Source organism: Falco naumanni, chromosome 4 (assembly GCF_017639655.2).
Source record: "Falco naumanni isolate bFalNau1 chromosome 4, bFalNau1.pat, whole genome shotgun sequence".
In the NCBI taxonomy this organism is placed as follows: domain Eukaryota; kingdom Metazoa; phylum Chordata; class Aves; order Falconiformes; family Falconidae; genus Falco; species Falco naumanni.
The window spans coordinates 85,552,529-85,575,192 of record NC_054057.1 but is presented as its reverse complement, the minus strand read 5'-3'; the positions used below and the strand labels follow the sequence as shown (position 1 = coordinate 85,575,192).

Below are 22,664 nucleotides of genomic sequence, written 5' to 3'. Positions count from 1 at the left end.
AGAAGCATGTAACTGCTGCAGGTTTCTATTTTTATACCTCTATTCAGGCCAAGATATTTAAGTACCTAAATTCACCTCAGTATCACCACATTTAGTGCCAGACTTGCTAACGAAGGCATTTAAAAAAGCAAAGAAACCCCCACCGCCATCAGCCAGCACAACCCCAGCCAGCCCACGGTCTCTTAGGCCGTATGTGCTGTTACACCGAGGGAACTGGCTCCCTTCAGGCTTGGTTAAACCACCCAATTTTCATTCCTTGGCCAAAAAGCCCTTCAAGGGGAACAGGGAACACATTGCCCGATTTTCACGGGTTCCACGTTCCCACCCCGGTGGGACACAAGCAAAGCATCTCACGATTTTCCATCTTAGAAATTACTAGAGGTGGCTCGGCCACAGCGCTGCGGGGAATCCCATGTGGGGCAGCAACGGCACAGCCAGTGGGGCAGCTCCACGCAGAGTCGGTGTCCCGCAGGGGCTGTTCGGCCCTCACCTCTGCCCGTGCGTGGCGTTCTCCAGCCCTGCCCGACCCAGCCGTGTGCCACGCTGCTCCCACAGCCCACACACGGCGGTTTCACAAAGGGCCCGTCCAGCAGCTGTACTGGTGGCTACTGGCCACAACGCCTTTGCTCTACGAAGGGCTCTATGCCAGCAGAAGCAGGACCCTGAGCTGGATCGAGCCCTGATCGGATCTACAGCAGCTCCAGATGTTTAAACGGGGCTTAAAACCATGATACTGGCTTGTGAGGATCTCCTAGAGCATATTTAAGCAATCAAACTGCAAAGCTGGGAGCGCTGATGTCCCAGTGAGGCTTCACGTCAGGCAGCAGCAGGCAGGGAGCTGAGAAGACAGACTCTGCCTTATACTACAGCTTTATTCCGTCTATTTGAAATGTCATTTATTTTCCTTCATCTGAGAACAGGAACACATTTGCTCAACACGTTGAGAACGGATCAAGCAGAGAAGCAGCCTGGACGTGCTAAGTGCTGCTCAACAGCCACAGTGGCTGTCAGACACCCGCTCCCTCCAGCCCAGCATCTCATCCACCTCCAGCAGCACACGCTGCCTGCAGCCCTCAGCACGGCAGGATCCGCGCTCCGCTGGCCATGCAGACGTTCACATGCTTTAAGCAGCCTTTTTGAGCCGAGTTTCAATGCACATCACACCGAACAATCCTGCTGGTCACCAGTTTACTTGTGGATAAAGTCTGCACCGCCTCCTTGTCCCACCCATTAAACAGCTGTTGGGGGAAGGACAGATTATCTCCGATCTTAAAATTTACCACGGATCTGAGGGTCCCATTGCTCACTCCAGGTTTGGTACAGCTCTGGGCTCCTCCTAGCAAAGCCAAAGGCCGCGCTATCTCCCCGCAAAGGCATCACCATGCTCCCCCATTCATCAATTACTACTTCAACCGCTGCAAATCACTAGGTTGTGTTACACAGGTAGGATGCTGATCCCCTATCGATCGCCAGGCTGCTGCCAATTAACCGCCCTAATGGGTAATTGACAGGGATGTCTGAAGCACCAGAGGGAACCTTGACTCATCAAAACCCCAATTCTTCACCCATTACAGGGTACAATCGACTGACAGCAAAGACAGGATCATTACTGCAGCGTACACCCCCGGCTCCTCACCATTTATAATCCTGAGCTCCCAAACGTTTGCCTTTATGAAATCCGCGTTCGTCCATGTCCCAGCTCCCAGGACAGGGATTACCCGGGAGGTGGATGACAGCTAACTTCAACAAGGCAGAAGTTTTAAACACAAAGGGCTCCATAAATCACACTGGTTCTCTGCAATGTAGATGGCAGGCAGTTGCAAAAGTCTTGCCAAAGCCACGGCACAAGCTGACTCAAACCATTTTCTCACAGTTCGACGAAAAGGAGCGGAAGAGCCAAGTTACGTCACTCGGGCCAGCACAAACAAGAGGTAACGGCAACATACGCATTCAGCAAAAACACTCTGGCAACACTGGTGCGGATGAGGGCAAGGCTCTAGATAATGCTTCATCCAGACAGCCTCTTCCTCCGCAGTGGGCAAACACCGCCCCACTTCACAGAAGAGGAAGAGGAGAGCCGGGTCGGGGCAGCGCAGCTTGCCCAAGGCCAGAGGAAGGCTCTGCCGCAGCCAGAGCTCCCAACAGGCTCTGTCAGCTCCGGCTCCCTCCAGCAGCCCCTCGGCCAGCCCAGCCTGCGGCATTCAGCTCCTTCGGAGGAGCATCAGAGAGTCATCACCCACGTTTCCACTCTGAGTCCTTCCTAAACCTTTCCTGTAACCAGCAGCTTTATTTAACGTGCGATGTCAAGAGGCCAGAGTAAACCAGAGCAGAAGTGCTGATCACACAGGAAGAGCGAGCAGCCAGAGCAACACGCACGCACAGGAGCCCCCCACCCCACCCCCCAGCAGCGGAAAGCATCCTTCTGTAAAAATGAGAGGTACAAAAAGCCACAGGTATCTGGGCTGCCACCCTGGCAAAGGATGTTTTTCCTCTTTTTATTAGTGGCCCAAACACAGAAGCAAAACGAATCAAAGACCTGACCAGAGCCAGCCTCGTTCTCCAGGGAAACTGGCATGCTACTGGGGCGGCCGGTTTGCACAACACCCCCAGCCAGCTCCGTACCACGGATCCGAAACCAAAACAGGTGGTTTTTTCCCTGTGGCCACCTTTCTGACAGTCGGGTCTTTAGCACCACTGCAGTGTCAGCATTAAGAAATTAACTTTTCAATTAGTGATCAGCCTGATTGGCAGCAAACCTGATTGGCAGCAAACTACAGAAAACCTGGAAGGGCTCTGGAGAGGTAGCTCTTGAAATAGCCTGCTAATTAAGCACCCTTCAACTTAAACCGTCCAGAATTAGAAGCTGAAATCACTTCCCTGCTGGAGCCAGGCTCCCTGTTACCCATCTGCCGGGCCACTTGACCGAGGGGACGGAGCCAAGCCTGCGGAAAGGGCAAGACTGAACTACTGCAAACTTGGGAAGCGAAGACGTTTTGTCACAGTTCCCCAGCCCTTACTCCACAAGTGCTGGCTTTAAGTCACACCTTCCCCAGACTTCTGTCTTCACATAAACACAGAAGCCTCCACGAGACAGTCCTTGCTTACCCCTCCAAAAGTGCTGTTTAAAGGGTTATGTGGTTTAAAGAAGCAATTCAGTCACCTGCAACACAAGTCTTCATTTTTATTGAGTTAGTAAGGTCTCAACTGATTCCGATTTAAGTGACCTATAAGAAACCCTCCTTTCTCATAGTAAGAGCAGGCCTGTCCCAGGAAAGCGATGAAAAGCATCGAAGAAATCACATTGACAATGTACAAGAAGCATTACTCTCCGTAACGGTTAGATTTCTCCTAGCACCTAGGACTTTTAGCACAAACCTTAAATTATCTCAACCAAGCCATCAACTTGCTCGAAAACCAAACCAAGCATGGCAGCAACAGTTTTTTTGAATGGGATTATAAACACTACGCAGAGTCTTGAAGAAGCAACACGGCTGGAATATAAGCAATACAATTTTAATTCTGACCAGTCACCTACAAACCCCTTGTCTTTCCACTGTTCTGATGGCATTATTAAATATCACATCTGTGACTTCGCTTGGGAAAAATGACACAAAGATACAGACATTATGATACAATAGTACAAATGATAAATTATTTATACAGTAAATAATGTCAATAGTCAGCACAAATTCATAAAAAGCAGCCGGCTCCCAGTATTATGAAAACAGTTTGGTAAATATTTAAATTGTAACAGTTGTAAAGGAAGCAAGTCTTGTGAGATTCTGCTGTGAAAAATAAACCATATATTTCTCCACAATTTGTGCAATATTAATACATACAGTACACATTAGAAACCGTAACAGCAAAAGGGAAGATGGATAAGAATAGTTGTCTTAGCTATGGGACTTCAAAAAGACTGTAAACACCACAACCCACCATGGTTTTCCTTCCCTGTCCCCTCAATGTAGTTTAGTTTCTATATAGTATAAAACTGAATAAATAACTGAGCTTATTTTGGGTTTAAAATTATGCCAAGATTTTTTTTTAATTTTTTTTTTTACAAAATATTTAACACTTTATCTTTGGTCAATTTGACCAGTAAGGCTATTTTGGGATACTAACATTTTAAAAATCAAAAGCACTTTTAGTATTTGCAAGTGAGAGAAGAAGGGGGAGAGGGAAATGCATTTGGAGAAATATGCCAGAGCAGATGTGATCGGATACGCACGTGTCCTCCATGCAAAAAGAAGTGGGAGGGCGAGGAGGGAGGAAGAGTTATTCTGGAAAGCAGTTAAATCATCGCGAAAAGAGATTGACCATTCTGGACACAACTGAAGGTTCACCTGGCTAGGACAGCAGCCACCATTCAGCGTCACTGCTACAGCGCCCCACACCTGCACAAGCTGCGACACGGGCGCACCTCCAGCCCAGGAACCAAGCACATTCACCAAACCAGCTCGTATCGTCTTCGACTCTGCTCCTGCCACAACCCCCAGGCCAGGCTGGGAATCTCGGCACAGTCAGTCCTTAGCCTAAAGCTTTACAGCACCACAATCTGGGCCGATCGCTCTTCAGAGTGCCCTGTCCTGGTTTATTGTGCGATATATGTCTATACATAGATAGGTATAAAGTAATACAGCTCTTACAGAAGTGGCTTGGTGAAAGCAACAATTTGCCATTCAGCAGTTTCATTAAGCTAGGGCTCCCTACCAGACCAACAGCACAGTTTTATCATTCACGGTGACAAATCGTGACTCTGAACCGTAGATAACTTTATCATTTTGAATACTTACTATCAAACTCCACCTCACCTCCAAAATGTTACCTAGTGTTTAACGACAGGATGCGGTTACACATTTTTGGCTGAACAGACCATGCCCCATCTAACTGTTGCAAATGCATTCAGGTGACAGACCAAGGGAAAAACATCAAGTGACCTCAATTCCACTGTTGATAAAATTAAATTGGAAAAATAATGATGGATAAATCTTGCCACAGATCAAGTGGAAATCACTTCCCCACCCCCCACCCCCCCCCTCCATCTGCAAGAATCACACCCTTCCTGGTCTACACTTTTCAATAACTTCAACAACAACAAAAAGTAAAGTATTTTTCCTTATTCTGAAAGGCAACATGAATGGTTTTTTGTTTTGTTTTTTTTTTTAAAGACATACTGGGTGTGGACAGCAATTCTCTTTCCTCCTATATAAAAACAAGAGCAGATGAATATTCTGAATCCTACTTGCAAATTCAATAGTATTCAAGAGGATAGAACAATCTGCATAGAAACATCCACACACTTAGCATTCCATACACTAATAGAGCTACACTGACCTACACAGCTAAAATCTGTGATTGTACCCTAGATTTGATAGTCTTTCAGCCTCCCCCACCCACCAAAAGATATAACCCAGTCCCTTCCACGTCAGCCAGCCCCTCTCTCCTGTGGCACACAACCCTAGACTGGCACAGTCCCACACAGCATCACTACACCAGAACACACAACTCTGACAACTTCTTTCAGCTTCTTTGTTTTGTTTTGTTTTCCCCTCCTTGTCATTAGGGAAAGGCCACCAAGATGCATCAGTTCATTCACAGAGACACCCTCAAGGCAGTAGCAAGCACGGGAACATCCCTTTCCACATGCTCTGCGGGTGTTTGCGTTGCTTGTGAAAGCAGAGCTCGGACACGTTGCCATCTGTGAGAAGGCCAGGTTTCCACCAGAAACACTGGCTGGAACCTGAGCGTGGTTTAGTGCCGATGAGTCCAGGCATGCAAGTTAAAATGTAATAGTTCAGCTTACAATTAATAGTTGTAAATGGAACCGGTTATCAATATGGAGCGCACCTTTCATTAAGAAAAATTAGTCAATAAAATTAATGAGTCGTGTTTGTACATCAGAATTTTTAACATCTCAAGTATTACAAGAAAAAACAGCCTCTCTTCCGACAGTCATAAAGGCTAAACGTCTGTCCATTTTGGTAATTGGAAAACGGGAACAAATCAAGGGAAAGGCGACTTTAGTGTTTTTTCTTTTTAATGCAGTCTTAAATCATGTTATGCTCAAATTTAATTCATCTAAAAATAATTAGTCACGAGAATTTGTTTTGATTTGCATTATGAATACTTCATTTAAAAGTAAATATTTTAGTGTTAATCTTCCCTTTTAAACTCTCTTTACAGAAACAAAGAGCTAAAACCATAAATAAGAGGGCATTAAAACCATAAAAATGACATTTGCCAATATCTTAATTTTTCAGCCAGACTTGATAAATCTATCAAAACCAGACAGTTAAATAAGAACCACATTATAAAAATTAGCAAAAAAAGGACTATTAGGTAACTCTGCAAACTCAAATATGAAACTGTACTAAACAAAATATGTGCAAAAGTATACAAGAGTAACTGCATATAGCAAGGTTAAGCCTGAATTAGTTTTAAAGCTTGCCCCGGTGAAATTGAATTCAGAGTTGTCCCACTGTATTTCTTTTTTCTTTCAACTCACATTGTAAGTCAAATAAAAACAAAATACACGTTAACTTCCAAACGAAGCTGGTACTGGACAAGCACAGAGCAGGACACTCACTCAGCACGAGTGCAGCATGCCACTCACAGAGAGTTCCTCAGGAGTCCTTAAAGAGTAGTGTACAAATTCAACACTGCATACAACAGCACACGTTATACTTGACAACTTGAGAATGTTCTGGGGGTTTTTTGTCTGGGTTTTTTGGGGGGGTTTGGTTTTCTTGTTTTTTTGCTTTTGAGACAAGCTTGCTTTCTCGGTCAAACCTCTTATACGAAAGCAGTGCGATTTTGCGTTGCAATGTTTAATGCATAAAAACCAGCCACCTGGGCCCTCCGAATCATTCTCTTCTAGAGTAAGGACTATGGGTGAACCAACAGTCTAGAACTGTGTATAGTTATGTGCAAAACATTCACTAGCACTCTGAATCTCAGGTCTATCATATGGGCATAAGAAGTGACATATGCAGGTAAATAGTAATTTCAGGATCCAGCACATCATCTGACATCTACAAAATAGCCCACAGAGTTTAAAATGGCAGGTTCTCCCTAGAAAGTGTATTGAAATGATTAACAAAGTAACAAAATGGGCAGAATCTAACTTTGGTGAAAAGTCTGAACATTTCACATAATGCTCAACAAGCCAAAGTAAGGTACCATCTGTAGCAAAGACTAGATTTAGATTAACTGGTAAGTAGAGACAACTCTTCAAAGATCATAACTGTAAACTGCAAATCTACTTCCAAGTCTCTTACACACCGTTCAGTCCACACAGGCCACGTTCATTTTGCTGTAAAGACTTCAGCCTGGAAACACTATGAAAAGAAAGTTCCTTTAATTGGGTCTTTATAGGAGAAAAGGGTTAGTTGTATTTGTAGACTGGGATGCTGACGGTGGGATTCCTGTACTGTGAAGAGGCTGGGTCATTGATCCTGCAATGCTCACGTTCAGCCCCTGGCCCATCCTTGTTATAGAGGCCACAGTGCCCATAGCTGGTATCGGTGCCATTCCCACAGGCACTGGGGCCATGGAAGACAGAGGTATTGGCTCCATGCTTATCGGTGGCACAGCACTGAAGGAAGGGCTGGTTCCCATCACAGGACTCGCTCTCATCTGATTTAGAGTGAGTGGCTGAGGCTGATTCACTTGGAAGGGGTTGATTGGAGTTGGTGCTGTAGCGGCGCCTAGTTTTGAGAGAAGAAGCGGGAAGAGGGAAAGAGATCACACACCATAAACACAAGGTTTTGGAGATCATCTTTTCTGGCAAATCCCCTCCTGGCCATCTCCACGTGCTCCCAACCCCAAAACACCCTGCAGAGAAACCTGCGTGGATGCATTCAGCAAACTGGGGCTGCACTGGTGCACAAGTAGTCTGTTTCCTTGAACCTATCAATCAGAGAATCATTGAATCATTTAGGCTGGAAAAGACCTTTCAGATCAGAGTCCAACCGCTAACTCAGCAGTGCCAAGCCCACCCCTGAACCACAGCCCTAAGCACCACATCTACACACGTTTTTATTACCTCCAGGGACAACGACTCCATCACCTCCCTGGGCAGCCTGTCCCAGTGCTTGACAAACCTTTCAGTGAAGAGATCTTTTCCTGGTATCCAACCTAACTCCCCCAGTGCAACTTGAGGCCGTTTCCTCTTGTCCTATCACTCATTACTTGGGAGAAGAGACCGACCCCCACCTCACTACAGCCCCTGTCAGGCAGCTGTAGAGAGTGATAAGGTTCTCCAGGCTAAACCAGCCCTGCTTCCCTCAGCTGCTCCTCCTAAGACTTGTACTCCAGCCCCTTCCCCAGCCCCCTGCCCATCTCTGGACATGCTCCAGTCCCTCAAGGTCTTTCTTCCAGTGAGGGGCCCCACACTTGAACCCAGGGTTCAAGGGGCAGCCGCACCAGTGCCCCCAGTACAGGGGGACGGGCACTGCCCTGGTCCTGCTGGCCACACTGTTTCTGACATAAGCCAGGATGCTGCTGGCCACCTTGGCTACCTGGGCACACTGCTGGCTCCTGTTCAGCCGGCTGTTGACCAGCACCCGCAGGTCCTTTCCCACCAGGCAGCTCATCAGCCCCTCTGCCCCCAGCCTGTCACACTGCCTGGGGCTGGTGTGACCCAAACACAGAACCCGGCACTGAGCCCTGTTGAACCTCATACAAATCAGCCTCAGCCCATCAGTCCAGCCTGTCCGATGCCACAAAACATCCCTTTGCTGACCAACAGTTTCCACTTCTGATAGTGGTCACTGGAGAGCCAGGTTCTAAATTTGATTACATCCAGATCACCAATTTATATTTTTTAAAATGCTACTTAAAATTTGCATTACAGAAGAGAACTGCAGGCTCTCTGTACTCCTTTACTGCAATCTGACTACTGCAGATTTGTGCATTTGCTTCAAGATCTCATCCAGTCAACTCCATTTAGAAGTTGTACGTGTTTCTGGCACTGAGTTTTGACAAGAATTCGTAAAGTAAACAAGTTGTTTCCGAATTACAGCGGTGCTAGAGAAAGCAGAGAATAACTTTCCCAGCGTTTGAGGTTCTCTGGACTGCTGCCAACACTACAAATTCCTTTTACCATATATGTATAGTGTTATTTGGATGGCCCAGTGACCCCTTATAAACTTCTTGTAGTAACCGGTAATGGCAGATACACAGACTTCCTCTTGCTAAACACTGCCAAGGCTGTTCAGAATTACTGGTTTTTTCCTACCCAAGGAGTTTAATAAACCGTCTTTTTTTTTTTTTCATTGGAAGAGTGAAGAAAATAAATACTGAAATCGCACTTTATCTCCCCATGCTAGTATCACATAGACATGTCAGTGCATACAAACAGCTTTTAGAAAATACATACATCTTCCATGTGCTTAGTGTCACTATCTATGGCTGCTCTAAGTACAAGCTCACTTTATCACAGAGGCCAACTTACAGAACTGTAACAACCTACCTTTTTTTTTTTTTTTTTTTTTTTTCTTTTTTTTCCCCCCAAAATACATTGAGAGTGGGTTTTGATCAAAACTAGTTTATCAAGCTAGCCTAAAGACAGCCTAACTAACAACCCACTAAGTTACACTGCAGTTTGCTATCTGGAACCTCAGGCTGCAGTCAGAGGTGCTACTGCGCCTGCTGCAGCACAAGCAAAAGCACAATTCCTACCTGGTTCCACAAGAACCTACCACCTATTACCTTCCCAAGGGATTCTCTGGTGGCTCAACTTCACATCTTACCTGTTTTGCAATGTCAGCTTTAGCTCAGTCATTTTTAATAACCCAAAGTCTTCTAACACAAATAATTTTGAGAGAGCAAGGGTAAAAGTGGAAGAGAAACTGCTTGAACAGAGCTCAGCCAGCAGATCAGCTGCAGAGGCAAGAGCAGAAACTCTGTGCTTTCAGGGTCCCGCAGTATGCCTTGAAACCATGATGCCTTGCCCTCCTGCTCACAGTCATGATCTGTTGGCTGAAGTAATCAAGAAAAACAAGCCAAACTAACTTACATTAAATCAAATAGGACTGAGTTATGCAGAGTTTTCCTATAGGAAGGGAAAGCTACAACAGAAAACTGAAGGAATGTGCAGGAACAGACCTGGTGCCAAGAATGGATTCAGTGAAGTAACAGGTTGCGGTGGCTTAGACACCAGTGAATCCAGGTTTACCAAAGCAGCATTGGGGCCCAAAAAAGACTCAGGGGTTTTCCGAGCTGCACTTTGTTTGCTTGATGTCATGCTTGAGTGCTGGGAATCAAAGAGATCAGGACTTGTGGTACCGCTATGCTGAGATGGCAAAGTGGAACCTGATTCAGCTGAAACAACACAAAGAGAAAAACAAAATTTACCTCATTAATCTACATAGTCAAGCAAAGAAACCCCTGAAGCCTCTGACAAGAGAAACATTTTAAAACCTATTGTTTGTATTAGTCAGATTTATACATTTCAGTACACATTACACCCTTATAGCATGCAAGCAGATAAATGTTCTTTAGAAGAGTATGAAGAAGCTACAGTTAAGAGTTGCAGTGCTCTACCGAAGGTGCTACCTGATTTGCCCTGACAAATATTCTCACAGCTATGCTGCAACAGATGGGACTAAGAGTCTCCAAGGAAAAGATATTCAAACACCTTTGCTTCTGCCCTTGCACTACACCACTGCTGCACCCTTCCTAGCTAAATTCCACCCAGTTCTCTCCTTTGTGTTAAAGAAGCCTAGCCCAGCTTTGAATTAGTCACCATTCTTTCAGGCAGAACCATCCTGAAAGAACACAGCACTTATATGTTAAGGGCTGGCAATTTTTATTGTAGTGCCTAACAACCAAATAAAAGATAAATTAAAGCATTCATAGAAGTGTATTTTCTCATCTTCCTGCTATTGTTACACACTAGAATTTACACATTTGACAAATTCAGTCAACATTGTTCTGTGTGACACTCTGAGCATGAGCCATGCTCCAATCATGCTGGATACTGTAAATTTAGAAGTCAAACAGATTTCTGGGTCAATGCAGCAAAAGGTTACAGAGTGAAATTCTATGGCCTACAATGCAAAAGGCCTATTCCCTGTAAGTTCATGCACAGGCCAAAATGCTAACAAGCTTTTACTGCTGCATCATCACCAGTTTTAGTCTCTTCCTTTGTGAAAGTCAATTTTTATTTTTTTTTTAAATAAAATTTAAGAGTAGAGACATTTGTTGCTGAGACTATCACCCAAACTGTCCACATGCTAAGAATTTGATTCATACCTGGCTTTTTGGAAGTTCGAAGTGTGTCAAATTCAGAAAAATCATCTTTAACTGTACCATTCAAATTACTGAAGAGGTCAAAAGATGTACTTCCTGTTCAAAACAACAAGACAGCCCTGTCATTAACAGATCTTCAGTTGCATCACACACCTGATCCTACTGAAAGGAATTGCTAATCCATTCACGTTACCAAGAAGCCGCTCTGTCAGGATCCAGGGCAGCAGTTCAGATCAGCTCCTACTCTTACCCAGGACCAGGGAGAAGGATAACATCAGAGAACTGTCCTTTCTTACAGTATTAGCCAACTAATTCAGAGCAATGTGCTTTTAAATCACAATGCGAGGCACACCTTAGCATGCTGGGTTTTTACTGAGTGTCTGCACTAGAGAGACTTATAGGCAGGCAGATATTGCTGCAGAGAAAGACAACAGCAATGAATTTACAGCCTAAACTATAAAGTGTTCAACAGCCCTCAAGTAAAACACACTCCTGAATACGGTTCCAAGGACAAATCTAGCATTGCTACAACTTAAGCAATGATTTGACTTACGCTTCCCAAGTTAAAAGGAGGAGTAATGCAACAGAAAAGGTTATCTATGCCATGTAGAGACAGTAAGGCCCTGTTAGCTAAAGCACCAGAACTTGCCCATAGCTTGCAACCAATGAAAAAGTTAACATTTTCAAAACGTGGACACACTCACCTCAAAATGGAGGAAGAAAAACCACACCTAAATGAACAGCAATCACCATCCTGAACAGCTTTAAAGTTTGCTGGTTTTTTTTAATTAGTTGAAATGTTTTTCTAATTTAGTTTTAACCTCCACCACATTTCAAGCAAATGGAAGTACCGCTTAGCTCCATAAAAAGGGCAAAAAGACAAAACCCCAAGAGAATGAGTGAAGATTGTGTATCACTAATACTTCTTATCAAGAACAAAGACCCACCATAGTTCAAGAATCATTCTCATAATGATCTAGTTATTGCCCTTTGCCCAGTGAAAAGCTGATGAGAGAACCTTTTGCAGTACTCAGATTCCTTTGTTTATTATGCACTGAAATGAATGACTAGCAGAAAATGCATTTAGTATGCATTTAGCCATGGTGCCAACATGAAAATACCAGGTATTAAGATTCATCAAGGTTGCATTAGTTACAGAGCATGAATAGACAATTACATCAGCACCTTCTGCATCTTGCTACACAAGGACTTAGGGATAGCTTTCACACCCTCAGTCTGAATTAACATTTGCACCTCTAAAAGTCTCCTCAGAGCGTGAAGCTGTTCAACCTGTCAATCTATGTGTGCAGAGACATCCATCTGCATAGCTATTTATCATGATGAAAGGTAAAATTATAGTAGCATTCATTTCCAGAAATTAAGTCCTTGTCTAATTAAAGATAAAACCCATTTAAAAACCAACAGCAGCAGCAGCCGTAAGTGCTCAGCATGCATCCACACATACCAATGAAAGAACATACAAGGGACAGAGCCCGAAGAAGTAACAAGGATTCAGAGCTCCAAGTCAGAATAATTACATCTTAAGTTCTTTTTGCTGCTAGCCATTACAACTCCCATTTATTTTACCAACCAGTTCTGCAAATTGTTCAGCACACAGCTTCTTTTAACCAAGCAATGCAAATTTCACTTTCATTACTCAAATAATATGGATATGGGATGAGACCATTTCTCACCAGAAGTAGAGAGAGGTTTGTTTGCAGGTGCTGGTCCCCAAGGATCCACAGATGATTTTGCTGCAGTAGAAGATGGCTGAGCAGGGGCCCAAGGGTCAACATTTTTGGACAGAGACTGAGCTGGTGCTCCTGCTGGTGCTGCCCAAGGGTCAACAGAAGCAGCTGGTTTGGCACCTGCAAATAAAGCCAACAGGAATACAAGTCAGCACAGTTTCATTTTGGAAACCTTTCCTTGGAGATTAATCTCTTTTATGAGCCATTACTGCCAATTAATACTAAACATAAATAGGCGAAGCAGTTCAATATTAGGAATACTGATGTCTCAGCATTTCTGTCCTACATACTAAACAACAAGCACAAGTAAATTCTGTGCAAGAAATTAATAAAATCTCCCATTTGAAGTTGAATAAAAAAATCTGCAGTTCCAACAAGAAAACTTGCTTTTGTTACGCTGCCACCACAATAGATAACATCTGACTGAAGATGACCTAAATCACAGGGTGAATTTACGAACTCATGGGAAAGGAGGTTTCTAAAAAGTCTATATGTAAAAGGTATGAAATACACAACATTAAGGCTTGGACAAAGAACAGAAATATGTAAGATTCAAAGGGAATATTTTTCAAACTCTTTTAACCATACTGTCATTTTATAAAAATATAATCAGCTTCCCTGAGCTAGTTGTGCTTTTTATTCCCATTTGTAAGCACTCCTCCTGGCACGGATCCAAGCTGTTCACTAATACCTCTTCCTATATTTTTCTTTTAAACCTCATGCCTTTGTGTTCAGGATTCCCATTTTTATTGGAAGATGCTGAAAACTCTTCATTCCTACAAATTCAGGCTACCAAACTGCTCCAGGTTCTGCACAAGATTAGGTCTTCCTAGTGGGAAGTAGAAAATTAAGGCAGTAAAGGGAGAAGGAAAGAGAAAGAAACTTGCCTCACTACATAACAATTTCCTGCCAGTTTTTTCTTCTTCCTCCTTAGCCTACTAATTTGTTGCTTTTCAGCTTAGGCGATGACTTCTTCCTTCCACCATTAAATAACACTGTTTTGGCTTAACAAATTACATTTCAGATTTGCAGTGGGCAGGCCTCTGTCAGAAGGTATCAGTCTTGCTTTGCTCCCATGTCATTCAACCCCGCTGCCCCCCACCCACCACAGTGCAGGAATGGGAACCCAGTACTTGAAACGCACAGCCTGAAAACTCTGCGGTGATCAATTACCTTCAAGTCAGATAGTGCATGCAAACACATTCCCCCATCCCAATGAAACTTCTCAACTAGTCATGGCTTAGTTACTAAAGGAGTGCTGTATAATCCATGAGTAGGACAGAATTACCCATGTAGTACATAGCTATTATCTTTAACCACCATGTGGGTTTCAAGTTACAAATGAGTACTGTTTTATTTTTTAAAAATACATACAAACCCCCCAGCATCACAATTTTCTTGAAAAATAATTCAATGCTATACACAGTGGCACAAATTCCAGTTTGCAATGTGGTCTTTGTTTCATCAACAGGCAGCATGGTCTTGCTACAGCTTCAGACGAGGCAACGCTAAAATTCTCCAAGCAAGAATTCTCGTAGGAAGTCCAACTATTTGTAGCAATTGCTATTCATAGCAATTCTCATAGCAAGTCCAACTATTCCCACACCAGTACTTACATTTCCTTTATCTACCCTTAGTGCTGAGTTACGAGCAATGTCGCACAAGAAATGCTAATGACAGCATTCCCATAAACGGAAGCTTTCAAAAAAAAAAAAAAAAGAGTCTTTTCTTTCATAAAAAGAGTGCACAGAATTAGAACAGAATTAGAGCACTTGCGAAGATACCTTCCCGTAGCTTCCATTATCTCTACTGAAATGCCAAAACACATGCAGGATTTGAGAAATACAGTTTAATGAGCCACTCTTTTATTAGCAGTCCAATTCATAAATCTTACATATTCAAGCTCCCTCAAGTTACTTGGGAGCCAAGTAACCAGCAAGCTGGAACAAGGGGCTGTTCTATGGCGTTAATAAAGCTGGGAGCCATGAGAGGAAATGCTACAGCTGCAACTGATACAAGAAAAATCTTGTCAGAGGATGATAGATCAAGCACGGTATTTGAAGAAGGTGGGTTTTGTTTGTTTTTTAACCACAGAAAAAAACTTGGGCTTTTCTGATTTCACTTAGAACAATGAACTGTAGTTGGCCCAGTAACTATGTAGGTGCCTTTAATGCCACCAGGGGGGAAGAAGCAGCATTTCATTACTAAACTTCAAAATTTTCATCAGGAATCTCTATAGTGGCGTGCTGAATGCTAATGCAAATGACTTCAAAGCACTTTATAGCAGAGCTTGTAGAATCACCAGCATGAAACAAGACTTGCAGAACTAAGCTGTTAGTCCTCATGAAATAGCTTCCATTGCACAGAAACCCCCTGTCCCTCCAAAAAGAAAAAAATCCAAAGCCAACAAAAATTAGATCCAGCTCCAATTCCACAGATATAGCAAGTTTAACAAGTACTGTGAGGAATCATCAACTTTCATATGCAAAGGAATTAACTCCTTGGACAGACCTTGGCTAACCTATAAAACAGCACACTACACAGGCAGCAAAACACACACAAACATGCAAAAAACTGGGTTTAATTGCTCTCTAACGTGTGAAGGACTGGATCTTTCACTTCAGAAATAGATTCCATTAATTTAGCATCAGAAGCTTATGGAACACAGTAAGTATTTAAAATAGGAACCTCAATTTTGTTCAGTATAAAAATCTCCATTTAAAGAATAATCCAGTTGGTACTGACAGTATACACATTGTATTTCATCAGAAGCCATTAAAGACACGGTAATTCAGATCTATGGCCTTCTTAACTACAGCACCTTGTGCCTAAGTACTCTTACGTACTGACAAGAGTCTAAATCCACAACACTGGACACAACTAGCAGTCAAAGCATGAGTATGCTCCAGCTGAGACAAATTTTTTTGCTGTATAAAGATGACAGAAGCTTCGCTCTTCTCCTCTTTAAGATTCAAAATGCACATACAAAAACCCGTCTGCTTAAAAAGAGTGCAATTTCCATTTGTTTCTGCTTGGAAATGCGTTAGGGGAACGTTAGTTCTAGAGTATGGGAAACAAACAAAATGGACTAACACACCATCGTTATCAAGCATGACATTGTACCTTGAGAAACTTCGAAAAGCTCAACATTAAAAAGCAAAAACTTTTAAAAAAGCATTCCTTCTGGCAGTTTATACTTACCAAATGATTGCCATGGGTCAGAGGCAGTAGCTGCAACTGTGGATCCTCCCCAGGGATCAGTTTGGTTTGCAACAGCAGGAGGTCCCCAAGGCTCCGTTTTCTGCGGGGCCGGTGCCGACGAGGGCAGGGCATCCATTAGGTCCAACAAAGTGGTATGCTGAGGGCAGGAATAATCTGAGCTTTAATCAAGAGCATTACCAGTCTGAAGTAAAAACCCATGAGAGTGAAGAAGCAATTATTTTTTTCCTTTTATACACCTGCATTGACTAGTATTTTGAAATTTAACCCACATGGAAGAAGCTTTAAGCTATACAACAAAGCAAACCCAAAAGCATAAAAGAGCTCATTATTAAGCTATTTTGTGTTACTGTATTTCAGCTTTTGGCAGCATAACCGGGAATTTCTTAGTCGAAGGCACTACCTCCTTCTTTTTGGGAATTTTAATTGTGTCTCTGCGACTCTCCTCCAGAGCCATCTGTAATCTCAGATCATCTCCGCGTCTGAGGCGCTCCTCCTGCAAAGGAAATCAACACTGTTGATATAGACCATTAGCCTAGACTGTGCTGCTTGCTCCCTCCAGGTCCTAGCCCCCTTGGCAGGACACTGCCAGGGAAGGCCTGGGCAGTAATCCCTGCCACCCTAGGAGCGATGTGCACCACAGGCACGCGCAGTGGGATTACCAGGGTTATTTGCTGTAACTTGTACATAGCACAAGTGTGGGGGGGAAATTTTCTTGTGATTCTTGCCTCAAACAGAGGTCAGGAGCACGCTGACCCTGTAACACCGTAACATCTATTTTGCTGATTGAAATTTACCCTCGTGTTGTTTTACTTCTAATGTGAAAGCTATAAATGAAATGTTCTTTCCAAAATTCAGTTACAATGCTAGAAACACCACCGAACTTAAAGACAAAGCAAATATCCCATCTCTAAATTACTGTAACATTTTTAAGCATTGACATCACCACTGAAGTACGTAGTGATTTAAACTTTAATTTTCCTGGCTTTTCTCAGCTTCCCTCCACACTCGATGCAACTGTTGTAAAGAATGCTAAGCGAATTAATCTAGCCAACTCCACGTATATTATGTAGGTTTTAAACATCTGTAAACTACCATGTTTGTGGTACATTCAACTACTTTAAATATCTTTGTTTGCATCATCTTTCAGAAGTTGACTAATTCCCCAGCTGGTATTTCCCTTGTGATTTTTTTTTAAGCTATTTCAATCAATAAGATTCTGATTTTTATTTTCTTTAACTTTATTGCTCAACAATGACAAAGTTTACTGGGTGATAGTCTCCCCTTCCAAGCATAGGGATACTAATGCTTAATATACAGCAGTTAGCTAAAGTTGTCACAGGAAGCCTCTAAAATATTACATATACTCAACACTGCTGACTTGAATTTTCACTCATAGCTGAGATTCAACAACTTTGTTCCATATTAACATGCAGTAAATCTTATCGACCACTACAGCATTCACTCCAGATTCAGAATGAACCTCCTAAGAATTATCACAGTAACATAACCCATGTGACAGATTAGGAGCCAAGTTACTTAAACCAGGTTCTTTACATATACTAGTACTTCGCATCAGGTCACCCTTCTGTTCCAGACAGTCTTACCAAATGAACACATCATTCCATTTCACTGCAATCAGAATTCACTGACATTTCTTATGCTGTCCCCATTAATGAAGGTTTTAAGGACTAGTAATGTTTTCAGTTCTTCCTAACTGAAAACATCTTCAGTAATGTGATGATTAACATCCTCCCACACAAAGTCTTCTTGCAAAGTGATTGTCATCTTCCACTAGCCTCAACAGCTCGGAGGCTGAAGTTACTTTAAAAAGAGATTTAAACAAAAAAAATAAAACAAGTATCTTCCAAAATGGCTTTTCTCTCCCCCTACTCCACCTGGAACAAAGCCAAGCTGCCATTGGAAAAGAAAAAAAACAACCAAACAGGATTGTAGTCTCAACTATCAAAGCATGGACACTTTGGAAAACCTACACAGGAACTAACCTGCTCTGCTACTTCCCGGCTCATAGCCAGCGCAAGCTGCAGTTGGAGTTCCTCTTCCCCACTTGTCTGAGGCCGGGCCTGCTCGAGCTCCGAGGAAACTCGAGGGGACGTAGCTGTTGGAGAAAAAAAGATCAGTAAATTTAACACACCAAAACCCCAGAAGATATAGGTTTCATTATTTCTCTGACCAGACCACCCCACTTTCAGACAGCCATTCTCAAAGGTCCCCAAGCCCAGCAACAGGCTACCTGGGAGCCAGAGGCCAACAACTTGCTGACCACCATCAGCTCCCTCAACTGTCAAGGATAAAGCCTGTACCAAGGCTGAGGTTAACAAGCCAGAACAATTAAGCAGGAAGAACTCTGCAAGACAGTTCAATTCTTTAAAGGAAAAACATTCCTGGAAAACAAAGGCTTTCTGTGTCAGTGTGGCTGTAATATCAAGAAGTATTACCAATAAATGCTGGGTACCATGTCTCAGCATATCAGAGTTTTGAGGGGCAGGACACTGATTTAAAAAACTACAGAATTAATCATTCAAGAAAATATTTGTTGATATTTCTTACATCTTCCAATGTCGGCAAGGATTTGCTGGGAGTTGGCCAATACCAGGGTAAAATTGGATACCACCCACTTTTCTGTAAAATAATACCATCTTAATGGGACAGATAAAGAACTATTCTTAACTGCTAAACAGGCTGAGACAAACAAGACAGCTATTCATACTCCAAATTTACAAAAAATACCATTCTCTGTTTAAAAGAAGTTTGGTATATAGGTTGAGAGGGTTGTTTGGGTTTTGTGGTTGGTTGGTCTTCCTTTGGATGAAGGCCTCTATTAGCTGAGAACTAGCTGGTAATCTGCCCCACTCCTCCTCGAGTAACAGTCCAGCTTAACAGCTAGAATACATGGTTTCCTAATACACAAATGTTCTTTTACTGAGGTTTTCACTACAGTAGCAGGCAGAAATTCCCATCTCAATGGGACAACACTAGCAGGTGTATAACTACACAGTATTTAAACAACTTTTGTGCTCACTTGCTCTCTCAGATAATTCTCTACCATCCACATCATTTACACAGAAATTTTGTCTTCCTTTGGCAAGGAAGTTTGTATTTAATGGTTGGAATGAAAATCAGTTTGGCAAAATATATATTGACATATTAATAAAGAGGAACCATATGTCTGAACTAGCATGTCAAGCTCAAAGAAATCAAGTTCCTTCTTGACAGGTCAGCTGGGCGTGTAAAAACTAGAGTGCCAAACTGTAATTTTAAAAACCTCTATTTCAGTCACTATTTTCATCCTCCAAATATTTCCCAGACTTGTTCTTGTTCTTCCTCAGTTTTAGGCCAAAATGATATTACAAAATAAAAAGTGCAACCTTCTCTCTCACCCAGCAGGCCAGAAGAAAGGTGACACTCCGTAAATGAGGAATGACCTTCCTTTCTGCCATACACCCAGTGTGACATCCCATCCCACTCCATTTCTAAAGGGACAAATTAATTGCCCAGAACAATTCTTCCAGGTTGTGCTGATCCTGTAGTTTTCAAGCCAACCAGACAAGCTCCTTACTTCACATAAAGATATTACTTGTACTTCAACTCTATTACTTTTTCAAACTTTCACATGTAAGTTATCTAAATTAAGCCTGCTTCATGAGTACTTTTTGCTCCAACAGTCTCAGACAGGCCCTGCAATACAGTATATGGATTATCAGAGACTTATGAGTAGGAATAAACAGGGCATCAGATAACAGGATGTCTGACAGCACAGAAAATACAACCTTAAAATGCTTGTAAAATTTGAATATTCTTAAATATGAACATAAAGAAAATTTTAAACAGGATAAAACTCAACACAAAGTTACCAAAAGGTAGCCCATGACAGAAAAATGGAGATCCTTCTCCAATTTGACAGTTAAAAGGAAAAGCAGTAAAGTTAATTTATGTGGACTCAGCACAGCATTTTTTGATGCTCAATAGCATGTTACTCTTAAACAGAGGGTAGTGTAAGAACTGAAATGGTACAAAACCAGCTGAAGGGATTACATCATGCTGCCTACCACCAAGGAAGTTTAGTAACAGTTTCTCAAGAACTGGCTTTAAGACCAATCTTAAGAAAAATTATGTAATAAACAAATGCAGGATGTTATGGGAAGGTGCAAAGATAACGCTAAGAAGCATTGTTAAACTACAGGGAGAAACAGGAATATTAAACAAACAACCAAACAAAAAACATGAAAAGGCAAATGGAATGATACAGAGAAAGAAAAATATCTCCTTTGACGACCACCTTCTGCTAACTGGGAGCATCAATTGCAAGTGACAGAGATGTAGAGAACATTCTTTAGTACATGGTAACTCCCAGCCACCAACCTAAACCAGCTATTGCTAACATCAGCACTACTGCATCAAAGCATTAGATGGAATTCAGACGTACCAAATGCAATTCTAGCCATTCAAATCCACAACAGACTATTTCAAAACAGAATGTATGTAGAAACGCTTCCCTTCTGAGCACAGAGAATATTTTACGTGTTTATCTTCGCCAAAGGAAGATTGAGCAGTTTATGGTTGCTAAATACATCAGGCTTGCAAATACTATGGAGTGAGAAAAGCTATTTAAGATAAAGGGGCAAGAACGAATGACGGTAGAAATTGACCATGAGTAAAGCTGAGTGACAAATAGAAGCAGCTTTCCAGCAGGAATTATAGAAGGAAAGAGTCGTAACTGGTTTAAAAACCAAGCTGGATAAGCGTACATATGGGACACCAGCACAGTCACCTGAGAACAGATGGCAACTGGGCTATGATCAAGCAGGTACCCTCCAGTCTTCTGTTTCTTGAACTGCAATTGTGAGAAAGAATGTGATTTCCCGTACTTTTTGCATACAAGTTTTTCCATCTCTGTTGACAGAACTACATTCCATAACAACTTAGAAGCTGATAGTAGAATGACTTTAAGATGATGTGAAACGGGTTAACTCAATGTTGATTTTCCTCCCATTTCCACAAGAAGAACTGCTTACTCAAAGTGCTCATCAGTTTCATCTTTTAACAGCGTGCAGCTTTTTTGCACTCAAAAGCTGCAAGAAGCAGGGACCACATCCTGCTCCAAGCATCTCACTCACCCTCCCACGGTGGGTCCTCACCTCCCAGCCGCGCAAGGGAATCGCAGGCTCGCTTTGGCAGAGAGCTACATTACCTCACAGCTCCCAACAGAGACCAGCATTCAGTGGCTCCAGGATCTGAACACAGATAATAAGGGGTCTCACAGATATAGCTTATTGATTTTCACTTTTAGGCTTTTAAGCAATTCATTCTACTTGGTTTTATTAACTCTAAAAGACACTTCAGAGCTCCTTTTACAAAAAAAAAAAAAAAAAAGAAAAGAAAAAAAAGAAAAAAAAAGAAAAAATGGCCAATTTTACATTCTTCCTTGGGCCTCACACTACAAAGAAAAATTGATAAAAAATTCTCCTATTTTACATTTAAACTTCCACAGTGGTTATAAAACCATCTACATTAAATAGCTGCCAGCATATCTTTTGAAAAAGAATTAAGGGAAATTCTAAACACTGTCCTTGGTAGTAATCCGACATGTTTTATCTAGCACCTTCACTCCTAAATTCCTGCAGTATTATAACTACCCTTCTGTATTGGCCCCATCCTGCACTAACGTTTTAGTTGCGAGGATCTAGCATAAAGGTTATTGCCTTAGTAACAGTATCGCCGCCACACAAAGAATCTCTTATCCCACAGCACATGACAGTTAACTCAGATGTTTATGTAAGATGGGACTCAATAGATCAATTCTGACCTGCTAAGCCCTGCTTTGTTGCTGCTTTGAGAATTTGGAGATCCCAGCCTGCCTAGGCTGCTCCGAAGCAACTGCATGGGTATCCACTTCTGCAGGGAGACAAGCCACCAGGCTGTCTTCTTACCAAGACTCTGGCTGCAGTGCAAGGAAATGATTTCCAACCTCAGTTAATCACTAAAGCAGGATTCTGCGCCACCATCTGTCTCTAGTACCAGCTATGACGTCTTCAATACATATCTATGGGTAATCTACTATATTTCAACTATATTAAAAGCCCTCTGTAGACGTCTATAGGTTTGGTTAAGTTAGTGAGTTGATGTGTATATAGAGTGCACAGCTAGAAAGCAGAGTCCTTGCCTACATTAATGATAAAAATCAGTCCCAGTATAAAAATCAGACTGGGTATTTTCATTCAGAAGCATCTGTTTGGGTTTTTGAGTTGGTTTTGGGTGGGTCTTTTTTGTTGCTGGTGGTGTTTTTTAGGGTTGTTGTTTGTTGGTTTGGGGATTTTTTTTAAAATGTCACTCTAGACCATGTGATGGCACAGAGCACCATGGAAAATAAGCCCCAGCAGGTGGCATTCTTAAGAATTAAATTCAGTTCTTAGTCACATTTGT

General features: G+C 42.3%; 1 protein-coding gene across 4 annotated transcripts in view; it reads right to left on the bottom strand.

Moving 5' to 3' along the window:
• Positions 1-3,161: 3,161 nt before the first annotated feature.
• EPN2 (epsin 2) overlaps positions 3,162-22,664 on the bottom strand; it is a 47,978-nt gene continuing 28,475 nt past the window's right edge. For 2 of the 4 annotated variants that reach the window (XM_040589927.1, XM_040589926.1), the window contains 7 exons: positions 18,227-18,339; positions 16,624-16,716; positions 16,203-16,359; positions 12,948-13,121; positions 11,257-11,349; positions 10,108-10,323; positions 3,162-7,706 (listed from right to left, as the gene is read on the bottom strand). In XM_040589927.1, coding sequence (XP_040445861.1) covers positions 7,369-7,706; positions 10,108-10,323; positions 11,257-11,349; positions 12,948-13,121; positions 16,203-16,359; positions 16,624-16,716; positions 18,227-18,339 — 1,184 coding nt within the window. In that variant the 3' untranslated portion in view covers positions 3,162-7,368. The remainder of the gene's footprint in view (positions 7,707-10,107; positions 10,324-11,256; positions 11,350-12,947; positions 13,122-16,202; positions 16,360-16,623; positions 16,717-18,226; positions 18,340-22,664) is intronic. The other 2 variants (XM_040589928.1, XM_040589929.1) reach the window with 2 other exon arrangements.